The sequence below is a fragment of the Paroedura picta genome, chromosome 2 (assembly GCF_049243985.1).
Source record: "Paroedura picta isolate Pp20150507F chromosome 2, Ppicta_v3.0, whole genome shotgun sequence".
In the NCBI taxonomy this organism is placed as follows: Eukaryota; Metazoa; Chordata; class Lepidosauria; order Squamata; family Gekkonidae; genus Paroedura; species Paroedura picta.
The window spans coordinates 183,268,486-183,281,994 of NC_135370.1; the positions used below are offsets into that span (position 1 = coordinate 183,268,486).

Consider the following 13,509-nt stretch of genomic DNA (forward strand, 5'->3'; position numbering starts at 1 on the left):
GACAAGAGATTCTCATAAATCTAGTCTTTGTGGGTCTCTCCGACCCCCTTTAAAGCCATAAGACTGCCCCTCTGATTTTACTGCAGTTAAGGGGGGGAAACTGGAAATTATATAATCATAGAGTGGGAAGGGGCCATACAGGCCATCTAGTCCAACCCCCTGCTCAACGCAGGATTAGCCCTAAGCATCCTAAATCATCCAAGAAAAGTGTGCATCCAACCTTTGCTTGAAGACTTCCAGTGAGGGGGCGCTCACCACCTCCTTAGGCAGCCTATTCCATTGCTCAACTACTCCGACTGTGAAAAACTTTTTCCTGATATCTAGTCTATATCGTTGTACTTGTAGTTTAAACCAATTACTGCGTGTCCTCTCTGCAGCCAACAGAAACAGCATCCTGCCCTCCTCCAAGTGACAACCTTTCAATTACTTAAAGAGGGCTATCATGTCCCCTCTCAACCTCCTTTTCTCCAGGCTGAACATTCCCAAGTCCCTCAACCTATCTTCACAGGGCTTGGTCCCTTGGCCCCAGATCCAAACCTTTATTTTGATCCAATTATGATCCAAACCTGCACCGTAGACACTGTTAATGTTGAAGAATTCCCTTGAAGACACAAAATAGGTTATGTTCTCAACCCGAATTCAAATCCTCCCCCTACCTCTGTCCAACAGCAAACTGTTTCTCATGGAGTATGTGGAGACTGCAGTGTACTTTCTGCCTAATTAAAGCCCAAGTTTGCCATTCCTTGAGCAGGAAATGTAACACTGCAGGGAGTGGACAGAGGCTGGGCAACAAGAATGCAGTATGAGCAGCTGAAGTCTCTCCCCGCATCCCTGATCCTTTCTGTCACCCCCCCCAAACAGGCCGGACTGCAAAGCGACGCTTCTCCTGGAATCCGGCATTCGGATTCACTCCACCGAATTTGAGTGGCCGAAGAACATGATGCCGTCTAGCTTTGCGATGAAGGTAAGTTCACCCTTTTGCTTGACTTTTCTGTGGCGGGGATGCTTCAGACAAGCTTTGTGGTCCTGACTTCTGTCAAGGAAGAGGCCTGCTCAGGGGCGGGAACCTGTAGGGTTCTTCCTCCTTCTTCTGGCCAGCACTTATGCATGTCGATGGTTTCCTTTTAAGAAGGGAGCTTTATGACCAGCATTGCCTTGTTCAATAAGGCATTCTTATCTCCAGGCATATCACACACCCTTTTTATAAGTTTCCCATGACACATACAGGCAGGACCCCTGCATCCGGAACCTGCTGCCCTCAATTTCTAGGATGTCGGGAGGGAGGGCCTGCAAAACGGACCTCTTCCACCAGGTCTACGGCTGATGCTGGCATGGCGAGGAAGATTTAGAATCATAGAATCATAGAGTTGGAAGGGGCCATACAGGCCATCTAGTCCAACCCTCTGCTCAACACAGGATCAGCCCTAAGCATCCTAAAACATCCAAGAAAAGTGTGTATCCAGCCTTTGCTTGAAGACTGCCAGTGACGGGCCCCTGTCTGTGCTCCCCCCACCCCCCGCAGTGTCGCAAGCACCTGAAGACCCGAAGGCTTGTGAGCGTGAAGCAACTCGGTGTGGACAGAATTGTAGATTTCCAGTTTGGGAGCGATGAAGCCGCCTATCACTTGATCGTAGAGCTGTACGACAGGGTAAGTGGAGGGGAGAAGGTGCGTGGAAGACCTGGGGGGGGGAAGTGGCTGCTGTCCCCCACCCTACCCCACCCCACGCCCTTCTGGCTGTTGTTAGAACAGAAGGCTTTGCATCCGATTAAGAAAAGACTAGCTCGCTTCCTGAATAAGCATTTAGCTATAAAAAATGAGACAACTTCTGAGGACGTCATAGTAAGACTAACCTCTAAGGAAGATCAACTATGACTCAGGCTTTTACCTTCTACATCAGGCTACCTCAACCAGGGTTTTGGGACACCCCGGGGTTTCTTGATGGCCCTGGAAGGGTTTCCCAAACGGGTGGGAGGTAATTAATTTTTAATATATTTTAAAATTTTGTTAAACAGTTATGAGGTGATATGACTATATAAGTTTTGACCCACCCCTCCCAAAATGTCCAATGATGGGCCTGGAGGGGGTGGGAAGGGGAGGGGCCCCGGGTGGGTGTGTCCACAGCTGTGCTTCCCTACCATATTCTGCAGGATCGCGCCCACTTCTGGAGTTTTTGAAGCCCGAAGAACGTTTCAGGGGTTTCTCGAGGGTAAAAAAGGCTGATCTAGTAGCTATTTGTTGGCTTCTCTACAGATTGTTAGTCTGTTTGTCTACAGTTTATCACACAAGCTTTTCTGCAAGATAGATTCAAATGGGTAGAAATATTGGTCTAAAATAGCAGAACAAGAAGTGTGTATACACACAACAGCTTATACCTTGAATAAGATTCTTGCTCTTTAATGTGTCGTGGAATTCAAGCTTTTCTGTGGGAACACAAAGCTAAGATTTTCATCTTCTCATCTACAGTTTATTACAGAAGTTATTGTGCAGTATTGCAAGGCGAGGACTTCCCTAAATTTGCATGAAAGGATCACATAGGCTGTTGTGCTATTCTTATTTTTCATTAATCTGCAGTTGTATTTATGATAATACACACTAGCCATTATTCACGGCGATTGTTGGGTTCTGGTTCTCCCAGGATGCTTAGCATATGTGATCTTTCAAAATACTGTTAGCGTTGGACCCTGATGATTCATAAACGTGGACAGAATGCAAGAAGAGGCCCCCAAGGAAATTGAGAGCCAGCTTGGTGGAATTTTGAAGAGTGTCAGCTTCTAATTTGGCGAGCTGGATTTGATTCCCCATGCCTCCTCCAAATGCAGCCAGCTGGGTGACCTTGGGTTAGTCAGAGTCCTATTAGAACTGTTCTCACATAGCAATCCTGTCTGTGCTTACTCAGTCTCACCTCCCTCACAGGGTGTTGTGGGGAGAGGAATGGAAAGGCGACTGTAAGCCATGTTGAGACTCCTTCGGGTAGAGAAAAGCAGCATATAAGAACCAACTCTTCTTCTTCTTCAGTAATCTCAGGGCTCTCTCAGCTTGCCCTCCCTCACAGGGTGTCTGTTGTGGGGAGAGGAATGGAAAGGTGACTGTAAGCCATGTTGAAACTCCTGTGGCTAGAGAAAAGCGGCATATAAGAACCAACTCTTCTTCTTCTTCAGTAATCTCAGGGCTCTCTCAGCTTGCCCTCCCTCACAGGGTGTCTGTTGTGGGGAGAGGAATGGAAAGGTGACTGTAAGCCATGTTGAAACTCCTTCGGCTAGAGAAAAGTGGCATATAAGAACCAACTCTTCTTCTTCTTCAGTAATCTCAGGGCTCTCTCAGCCTCCCCTCCCTCACAGGGTGTCAGTTGTGGGGAGAGAAAGGGAAGGTGGGAGAGCTTCTAATCCATTGCTTTGGCCATGCCAAAGCCATTAGTGCGGGAACAACCAGAGTCCTGAGTTACGCGAAGAAGAAGAAGAACCAGTTTTTATAACTTTTCACTATTCTGTGAGAACAGCACCATCAGGGCTGTGATGAGCCTACGGTCCCCCAGCTGGCTGCAGGGAATTAAACTCAGTTCTCCAGGTAAGAAGCTGCCATTCTGAACCACCACATCACACTGGCACCTGGGCGTTCAAGTGGCCTAGAAGGTTCTGCATTCTGCAGTTCAGTGACAAAAATGTCTTGGATTTCTTACAGGGGAACATCGTTCTTACTGACCACGAATACCTTATCCTGAACATCCTGAGATTTCGCACCGATGAAGCGGAAGATGTCAAGTTTGCCGTTCGGGAGCACTACCCGGTCGACTGTGCCAAAGCAGCCTCTCCCCTGCCCAGTTTGGAAAGGTACCTCTGTGCTCCACGCAGAGCTTGGCGGGGGGAAGAAGCAGAGAACTCTGGCGGGGGGGGGGGGGTCAGTATCCGCCCAGCACTCCTGCTCCATGTAGCTTTTATGTGCCAGATGTCCTCCCGTTCCCTTTGCATTAGCCGCCCATAGGTGCCCTGCCCCCCAGCCACCAGAGGGACTTGGGCGGGGGTGGGGACTTTCAAAGAAATGGTGGGGCCTATGTCATTGCAAGAAATTAAAAGACGCTTGCTCCTGGGGAGGAAAGCTATGGCAAATCTAGAGAGCATCCTAAAAAGCAGAGACATCACCCTGCCAACAAAAGTGCGTTTAGTCAAGGCTATGGTCTTCCCAGTTGCAATGTATGGCTGTGAAAGTTGGACCATAAGGAAGGCCGAGCGTCAAAGAATTGAGGCTTTTGAACTCTGGTGCTGGAGAAGACTCTTGCGAGTCCCTTGGACTGCAAGGCGAACAAACCGGTCAGTCCTAGAGGAGATCAGCCCTGACTGCTCCTGAGAAGGCCAGATCCTGTAGATGAAACTCAAATACTTTGGCCACCTCATGAGAAGGAAGGACTCCCTGGAGAAGAGCCTAATGCTGGGAGCGATCGAGGGCAAAAGAAGAAGGGGACGACAGAGAATGAGGTGGCTGGATGGAGTCACTGAAGCAGTAGGTGCAAACTTAAATGGACTCCGGGGAATGGTAGAGGACAGGAAGGCCTGGAGGATCATTGTCCATGGGGTCGCGATGGGTCGGACACGACTTCGCACATAACAACAACAACAATGTCATTGTAGGTGTTTGGAGTGCTTTGAGTCTTGTCCTGGAAAAGCTCCCGCCTTGAATAAATCTTTGTTGCTCTTCAAGGTGCCGCTGGACTCTGATTCTGTTTTATTGTGCTGCTTCAGACCAACACGGCTACCCACTTGGATCTATCTATATCTAACCTAAATTTAGGAACGTCTTGAGTCATTTGCCTTAAGGCCTCGGATGTTGGCATGAATGTGATGGGGAACAAAACCAAATCTTTGCTCTACTCTTTCTTGTAAAATGTTTTCATGTGTCAGCTGTGGGTTCTTTTTCTTCCACCCTTCATAGGCTGACAGAAATAATAACTGCGGCACCTAAAGGAGAACAGATAAAGAGAGTTCTAAATCCCCACCTTCGTAAGTATCTGATTTATTTAAAATATTTTTAATCTACCTTTCCCCCACAACACAGTCTCAGGGTGGTTTAAAAATAAGCTCCAGCAATGGAACCAGTTCTGCATCCAAGCAGTAACAGAGAAAGAACACCTTGCAGTTGTTTTCAATAACCCCTGAAACAGCAGTACATTTTTTTTAAAGCTGTCTGAGGTTATACCATCTTACAGATTCTCCATAATGCGGATAAGAAGGGAGCAGGTCTTCTGCTGATAGGAGGCATTTCAAAACCCTGGAGCAGCCACTGAGACCCGCTCTCCCCTGCCGGAATGGTCTGTCCCTGACCAATGTTCTCGAGGGGAGGGAGTGATGGAATCATGGAAACCTAGAGTGGGAAGGGGCCACACAGGCTATCTAGTCCCACCCCTGTTCAATGCAGGATCAGCCTCAAGCATCCAGGAGAAGGATCTGTCCAGCCGCTGCTTGAAGACCGCCAGTGAGGGGGAGCTCCCCACCTCCTTAGGCAGCCCCTTCCACTGCTGAACTAGACTCCTAGAATCCCAGAGTGGGAAGGGGCCATGCAGGCCATCTAGTCTACCCCCTGCTCAGTGCAGGATCAGCCTCCAGCATCCAGGAGAAGGATCTGTCCAGCCGCTGCTTGAAGACGGCCCGTGAGGGGGAGCTCTCCACCTCCTTAGGCAGCCCCTTCCACTGCTGAACTAGACTCCTAGAATCCCAGAGTGGGAAGGGGCCATGCAGGCCATCTAGTCCACCCCCTGCTCAGTGCAGGATCAGCCTCAAGCATCCAGGAGAAGGATCTGTCCAGCCGCTGCCTGAAGACGGCCAGTGAGGGGGAGCTCCCCACCTCCTTAGGCAGCCCCTTCCACTGCTGAACTAGATTCCTAGAATCCTAGAGTGGGAAGGGGCCATGCAGGCCATCTAGTCCCACCCCCTGCTCAGTGCAGGATCAGCCTCCAGCATCCAGGGGAAGGCTCTGTCCAGCCGCTGCTTGAAGACGGCCAGTGAGGGGGAGCTCCCCACCTCCTTAGGCAGCCCCTTCCCCTGCTGAACTAGACTCCTAGAATCCTAGAGTGGGAAGGGGCCATGCAGGCCATCTAGTCCCACCCCCTGCTCAGTGCAGGATCAGCCTCCAGCATCCAGGAGAAGGATCTGTCCAGCCCCTGCTTGAAGACAGCCAGTGAGGGGGAGCTCCCCACCTCCTTAGGCAGCCCCTTCCCCTGCTGAACTAGACTCCTAGAATCCTAGAGTGGGAAGGGTCCATGCAGGCCATCTAGTCCCACTCCCTGCTCAGGGCAGGATCAGCCTCAAGCATCCAGGAGAAGGATCTGTCCAGCCACTGCTTGAAGACGGCCAGTGAGGGGGAGCTCCCCACCTCCTTAGGCAGCCCCTTCCACTGCTGAACTAGACTCCTAGAATCCTAGAGTGGGAAGGGGCCATGCAGGCCATCTAGTCCCACCCCCTGCTCATAGCAGGATTAGCCTCCAGCATCCAGGAGATGGATCTGTCCAGCCCCTGCTTGAAGACCACCAGTGAGGGGGAGCTCCCCACCTCCTTAGGCAGCCCCTTCCACTGCTGAACTACTCTGACTGTGGGCATTTCTTTCCTGATCTGTAGTTGGCATGTAGTTTAAACCCATTACTACGTGTCCTCTCCTCTGCTTCCATCAGGAACCGCTCCCTGCCCTCCTCTGAGTGACAACCTTTCATATACTGAGAGAGAGCAATCCCTGTCCCCTCTCCACCTCCTCTTCTCCAGGCTGAACATTCCCAAGTCCCTCAGCCTTTCCTCACAGGGCTTGATCCCCAAGCCCCAGGTCATCTTCATAGCTCTTGCCTGCACCCTCTCTATTTTCTCCACATCCTTTTTGAAGCAAAAGCCATTGTGTTTAGTTTCATGTGTTGTGTAGGCAGCCAGGACACCTAAGAGTTAGTTTGTCCTTGCCTGCCTCCCCATCATGACCCCCAGTGTTCCTTGGAGGTGCCACATCCAAATACAAGCCAGAATTAATCCTGTTTAGCTTCGGAGATTGGGGCATCATTGGGATGCAGGAAAAGAGGAGACTGCACCATTGACAGCTGAACAGCCACGAAGCTGCCTTGTACAGAACTGGATCATGGGTCCATCAGGGTCAGCACTGCTTCATCAGACTGGCAGTGGCTCTCCAGATGGTCACCTACTGGAACACGGATGTCCAAACTGTGGCTCTCCAGGTCCCCATGGACTACAATTCCCATGAGCCCCTGCTGGCCACCCTGTACTAGAAGAAGAGCTGTTTTTTATCACCCACTTTTCACTACCTTTTGCCTTCCTCTCTCCACAACAGACGCCTAGTGAGGCAAGTGGGGCTGAGAGAGCTCTGAGAGAACTGCTCTGTGAGAACCGCTCTCTGAGAATAGTGACTGGCCTAGGGTCCCCCATGACTGCATGTGGAGGAGGAGCAGGGAATCACACCTGGTTCTCCAGATTAGAAGAAGAGTTGGTTTTTATACCCCACTCCCAAAGGAGTCTCAAAGCGGCTTATAATCGCCTTCCCTTCCCCTCCCACAACAGACACTTTGTGTGGTCAGTGGAGTTGAGGGAGCTCTGTGAGATCACCCAGCTAAATGCATGTGGGGCAGGGAATCGAACCCGGCTCCAGATTAGAGGCCGCCACTCTTAGCCATAACACCCTGCTGGTTCTACCGGATGCCGAGGACTGAATCGGAGACCTTCTGTCTACCGAGCAGATTGATCCATTGGTTTTTTATACCACCACCCTTCCAGTGGTGTCTCGGCGGTTCACACAATTTAAAACGATAAAATACAATCAAACCCCATAAAAACTCCCCTTACAACAATAAATAAGAAGATGGATAGATAGATGGGGACCTCTTACTCAACATTTCCAGTCCTCTCACTCACTCACTCCCTCCTCCTCCTTCCCCCTTTCAACCAGAGGGTCAGGATTTCTTCCGCTGGGAGCGAGGTGATCTGTCACTGAGCCACAGCTCTTCTCGTTCATGGAATTTATTTCCAAACTCTGTATCTTTAGAATGTTCCGTTTCCTTACGTGTAATACTGAGGATGGCCTATATAGTTTGCAGGATGGTCTTGTTGTTCGCTAAGCAAGTTCATGACTATCTTTATTATTGGAAGAATGTCTGGATCCTGCCTCACAAGTGCTATAAATACATGTTATGGGAAACCCATCTTTGCAATCCAAGCCTCCATCTGGCTGATCTACTTGTTTATAAGAGGTCTCTTATAGAATCATAGAATCATAGAGTTGGAAGGGGCCACACAGGCCATCTAGTCCAACCCCCTGCTCAATGCAGGGTCAGCCCTAAGCATCCTAAAGCATGCAAGAAAAGTGTGTATCCAACCTTTGCTTGAAGACTGCCAGTGAGGGGGAGCTCACCACCTCCTTAGGCAGCCTATTCCACTGCTGGATAGAATCATAGAGTTGAAAGGGGCCATGCAGGCCATCTAGTCCAACCCCCTGCTCAACTCAGGATCAGCCCTAAGCATCCTAAAGCATCCAAGAAAAGTGTGTATCCAACCTTTGCTTGAAGACTGCCAGTGAGGGGGAGCTCACCACCTCCTTAGGCAGCCTATTCCACTGCTGAACTACTCTGACTGAGAAAAACTTCTTCCTGATACCTAGCCTATATCGTTGTACTTGAAGTTTAAACCCATTACTGCGTGTCCTCTCCTCTGCAGCCAGCAGAAACAGCCTCCTGCCCTCCTCCAAGTGACCACCTTTCAAGTACTCAAAGAGGGCTATCTTCCTTTTTCTTTTTCTCAACAGCTTACGGAGCTGCACTTATCGAGCACTGCCTTATAGCAGTGGGATTTTCAGGCAGCGCCAAAACGGACCAGATGGAAAGCAAAGGTGGGTGGTGGCCAGACGGATCAGACTGATTTTACATTCTTTGAAAAAAACTTAAATGACAAATGGGACTGATCTTTAACCGGGACACACCTGAAACGGAATGACTGAACTGATTTTTCTTTGATTTTGATCGTGGGCGATGATGGCCCATGCATTCAGCAGTACTGGGAATGTTATACCAGGTGATGACCCCAATGGAGATATTTGTGTGAGTGCAGATACCATGTGGAGGAGCCCACGGCTGGCTTAATTTAATTTTTAAAGCTTATGTATTTATTAGATTTCTGTGCCGCCCTCCTAGCAAGCCGGCTCAGGACAGTGTACGTCATATTAAAAGCAGCATAGAAATTTAGCGTTTAAAATGACAGTTTAAATTAGTATCAACAACCGTGCCAACATCAGCAGGCCTGGGCTGGAACATTGTCGGATCCCTCAGAGCTAGACTACGGTCAGGGGGGGGCATCATTAATGGGGGGGGGGGAGTAGATGTCAGCATTTCACTGGCTACATCTGTGCTAGCCCCATAAGAGCTTGGGTCTGCTCTGGGAGCTCATTCCACCAGGCAGGGGCCAGGACAAAGTACGTCTTGGCCCTGGTTGAGTCCACATAGTATCCTAGAACCATAGAATGGGAGGGGGCCATGCAGGCCATCTAGTCCCACCCCCTGCTCAGTGCAGGATCAGCCTCCAGCATCCAGGAGAAGGATCTGTCCAGCCGCTGATTGAAGACGGCCGGTGAGGGGGAGCTCCCCACCTCCTTAGGCAGCCCCTTCCCCTGCTGAACTAGACTCCTAGAATCCTAGAGTGGGAAGGGGCCATGCAGGCCATCTAGTCCCACCCCCTGCTCAGTGCAGGATCAGCCTCCAGCATCCTGGAGAAGGATCTATCCAGCCGCTGCTTGAAGACGGCCAGTGAGGGGGAGCTCCCCACCTCCTTAGGCAGCCCCTCCCACTGCTGAACTAGACTCCTAGAATCCTAGAGTGGGAAGGGGCCATGGAGGCCATCTAGTCCCACCCCCTGCTCAGTGCAGGATCAGCCTCCAGCATCCAGGAGAAGGATCTGTCCAGCCGCTGATTGAAGACGGCCGGTGAGGGGGAGCTCCCCACCTCCTTAGGCAGCCCCTTCCACTGCTGAACTAGACTCCTAGAATCCTAGAGTGGGAAGGGGCCATCCAGGCCATCTAGTCCCACCCCCTGCTCAGTGCAGGATCAGCCTCCAGCATCCAGGAGAAGGATCTGTCCAGCCGGTGCTTGAAGACGGCCAGTGAGGGGGAGCTCCCCACCTCCTTAGGCAGCCCCTTCCACTGCTGAACTAGACTCCTAGAATCCTAGAGTGGGAAGGGGCCATCCAGGCCATCTAGTCCCACCCCCTGCTCAGTGCAGGATCAGCCTCCAGCATCCAGGAGAAGGATCTGTCCAGCCGCTGCTTGAAGATGGCCAGTGAGGGGGAGCTCCCCACCTCCTTAGGCAGCCCCTTCCCCTGCTGAACTAGACTCCTAGAATCCTAGAGTGGGAAGGGGCCATGCAGGCCATCTAGTCCCACCCCCTGCTCAGGGCAGGATCAGCCTCCAGCATCCAGGAGAAGGATCTGTCCAGCCGCTGCTTGAAGACGGCCAGTGAGGGGGAGCTCCCCACCTCCTTAGGCAGCCCCTTCCACTGCTGAACTAGACTCCTAGAATCCTAGAGTGGGAAGGGGCCATCCAGGCCATCTAGTCCCACCCCCTGCTCAGTGCAGGATCAGCCTCCAGCATCCAGGAGAAGGATCTGTCCAGCCGGTGCTTGAAGACGGCCAGTGAGGGGGAGCTCCCCACCTCCTTAGGCAGCCCCTTCCACTGCTGAACTAGACTCCTAGAATCCTAGAGTGGGAAGGGGCCATCCAGGCCATCTAGTCCCACCCCCTGCTCAGTGCAGGATCAGCCTCCAGCATCCAGGAGAAGGATCTGTCCAGCCGCTGCTTGAAGACGGCCAGTGAGGGGGAGCTCCCCACCTCCTTAGGCAGCCCCTTCCCCTGCTGAACTAGACTCCTAGAATCCTAGAGTGGGAAGGGGCCATGCAGGCCATCTAGTCCCACCCCCTGCTCAGGGCAGGATCAGCCTCCAGCATCCAGGAGAAGGATCTGTCCAGCCGCTGCTTGAAGACGGCCAGTGAGGGGGAGCTCCCCACCTCCTTAGGCAGCCCCTTCCACTGCTGAACTAGACTCCTAGAATCCTAGAGTGGGAAGGGGCCATCCAGGCCATCTAGTCCCACCCCCTGCTCAGTGCAGGATCAGCCTCCAGCATCCAGGAGAAGGATCTGTCCAGCCGGTGCTTGAAGACGGCCAGTGAGGGGGAGCTCCCCACCTCCTTAGGCAGCCCCTTCCACTGCTGAACTAGACTCCTAGAATCCTAGAGTGGGAAGGGGCCATCCAGGCCATCTAGTCCCACCCCCTGCTCAGTGCAGGATCAGCCTCCAGCATCCAGGAGAAGGATCTGTCCAGCCGCTGCTTGAAGACGGCCAGTGAGGGGGAGCTCCCCACCTCCTTAGGCAGCCCCTTCCACTGCTGAACTAGACTCCTAGAATCCTAGAGTGGGAAGGGGCCATCCAGGCCATCTAGTCCCACCCCCTGCTCAGTGCAGGATCAGCCTCCAGCATCCAGGAGAAGGATCTGTCCAGCCGGTGCTTGAAGACGGCCAGTGAGGGGGAGCTCCCCACCTCCTTAGGCAGCCCCTTCCACTGCTGAACTAGACTCCTAGAATCCTAGAGTGGGAAGGGGCCATGCAGTCCATCTAGTCCACCCCCTGCTCAGTGCAGGATCAGCCTCCAGCATCCAGGAGAAGGATCTGTCCAGCCGGTGCTTGAAGATGGCCAGTGAGGGGGAGCTCTCCACCTCCTTAGGCAGCCCCTTCCACTGCTGAACTAGACTCCTAGAATCCTAGAGTGGGAAGGGGCCATGCAGTCCATCTAGTCCACCCCCTGCTCAGTGCAGGATCAGCCTCAAGCATCCAGGAGAAGGATCTGTCCAGCCGCTGCTTGGAGACGGCCAGTGAGGGGGAGCTCCCCACCTCCTTAGGCAACCCCTTCCACTGCTGAACTAGACTCCCAGAATCCTAGAGTGGGAAGGGGCCATGCAGGTTTACAGTCCACAGGTATTGGATGTAGCTTCGCCCTCTTAGCAGCTTGAACAGGCAATGAGACTCTTTGTTTCCACGTTCCAGCCTTCAAAGACATGTTGCTGACCCTCTTGAGCATGAACCTCCTCCCCGTACAGATTCGGCATGCAGAAAATGGTCCCAGTGGGACCCCGAAATCTCAAAAGTTCTCCCTTTTAAAAAGCCCGTTCTTTCCTCTCTCTTTTTAGACTTCGAAAGGCTACTTGTTGCGCTACAAAACGCTGAAGAATATATGGAAGCTCTGGACAACTTTGATGGGCAGGTAGTTGGTGATAACCTGTTTGATTTTTCCCCACCCGTGTGGTCAGGGCCCAGGATCCCGAGACTTTGGTGCCTGGAAATGGAGGCAGGACTAGGAAGCAAAATCTCTGAGCACAACCACACACATTAATTGTCAACAGTTGTGTCGGTTAAGTCAGTGGTCCCCAACCTGCGGTCCGCGGTCCAGTGCCGGGCTACGAAGGCCAGGGCGCCGGGCCGCGGTTCCCTCTCCCTGCCTCCCCCCCGCAGTAAAAAACTTCCCAGGCCGCAAGCTTGCGGCCAGGGAAGCTTCTTACTGCGGGAGAGGGGGAGAGGGAATCAGGGCCATGCTGCGCACTGCGCATGCGCGGCCGAAATTGCACATGCGCGCTGTGTGGCCGAAATCACGCATGCGCAGCACTTTTGCGGGCGGGGTTATTGCCCTGCCGGTCCCCAGCCAAAAAAAGGTTGGGGACCACTGGGTTAAGTAGAATCTCATGGCTCCTCACTCACAGTGACTCTATGGATTTTTTAATATAACATTAAAGATTTTAGAATATAACATAAAAGATGTCAAGTGTCAAACTTTTTTATGGTCATAGAATCATAGAGTTGGAAGGCACCTCCTGGGTCATCTAGTCCAACCCCCTGCACTATGCAGGACACTCACAACCCTCTCGCTCATCCACTGTCACCTGCCACCCCCTTGAACCTTCACAGAATCAGCCTCTCCCTCAGATGGCTCTCCAGCCTCTGTGTAAAAATCTCCAAAGATGGAGAACCCACCACCTCCCGAGGAAGCCTGTTCCACTGAGGAACCTCTCTCACTGTCAGGAACTTCTTCCGGAGGTTGAGATGGAATTTAGAATCATAGAGCTGGAAAGGAAGCGTTTAGATTTATATACCGCCCTCCCTTGTGGCTGAGCGGGGTTTAGAGAAAATGTATTTAACCATAATTAAACATGGTTGGTCTTCAAGGTTCCCCTGGACTCCAGTTTTGTTCCGTTGCTTCACACCAACACGGCTCCCTACCTGGCGCTCCTAATGTGACCAAAATACAATAGCCTCGGTTCAGTCATTTTAGCTTTTAGGGAGAATTTTTTTACTATTTATTAATTTTATTATTTCATTACTAATTATATATATTTCTAGGCCGCCGCTCCCGGCCTGCTGGCTCATGATGGCGAATAACAATTAAAATGCAGTGGAAATATAAAGTACATAAAACCATACAATTCTTCAACCCCTGCAAGCTCGCCACG

At 51.7% G+C, this 13,509-nt stretch overlaps 1 protein-coding gene across 1 annotated transcript in view; it reads left to right on the forward strand.

Moving 5' to 3' along the window:
- Nucleotides 1–13,509, forward strand: part of NEMF (nuclear export mediator factor) — a 41,933-nt gene that overhangs the window by 2,929 nt on the left and 25,495 nt on the right. The window contains exons 3-8 of the mRNA XM_077324131.1: nt 862–964; nt 1,523–1,648; nt 3,680–3,828; nt 4,925–4,992; nt 8,777–8,860; nt 12,196–12,269. Coding sequence (XP_077180246.1) covers nt 862–964; nt 1,523–1,648; nt 3,680–3,828; nt 4,925–4,992; nt 8,777–8,860; nt 12,196–12,269 — 604 coding nt within the window. The remainder of the gene's footprint in view (nt 1–861; nt 965–1,522; nt 1,649–3,679; nt 3,829–4,924; nt 4,993–8,776; nt 8,861–12,195; nt 12,270–13,509) is intronic.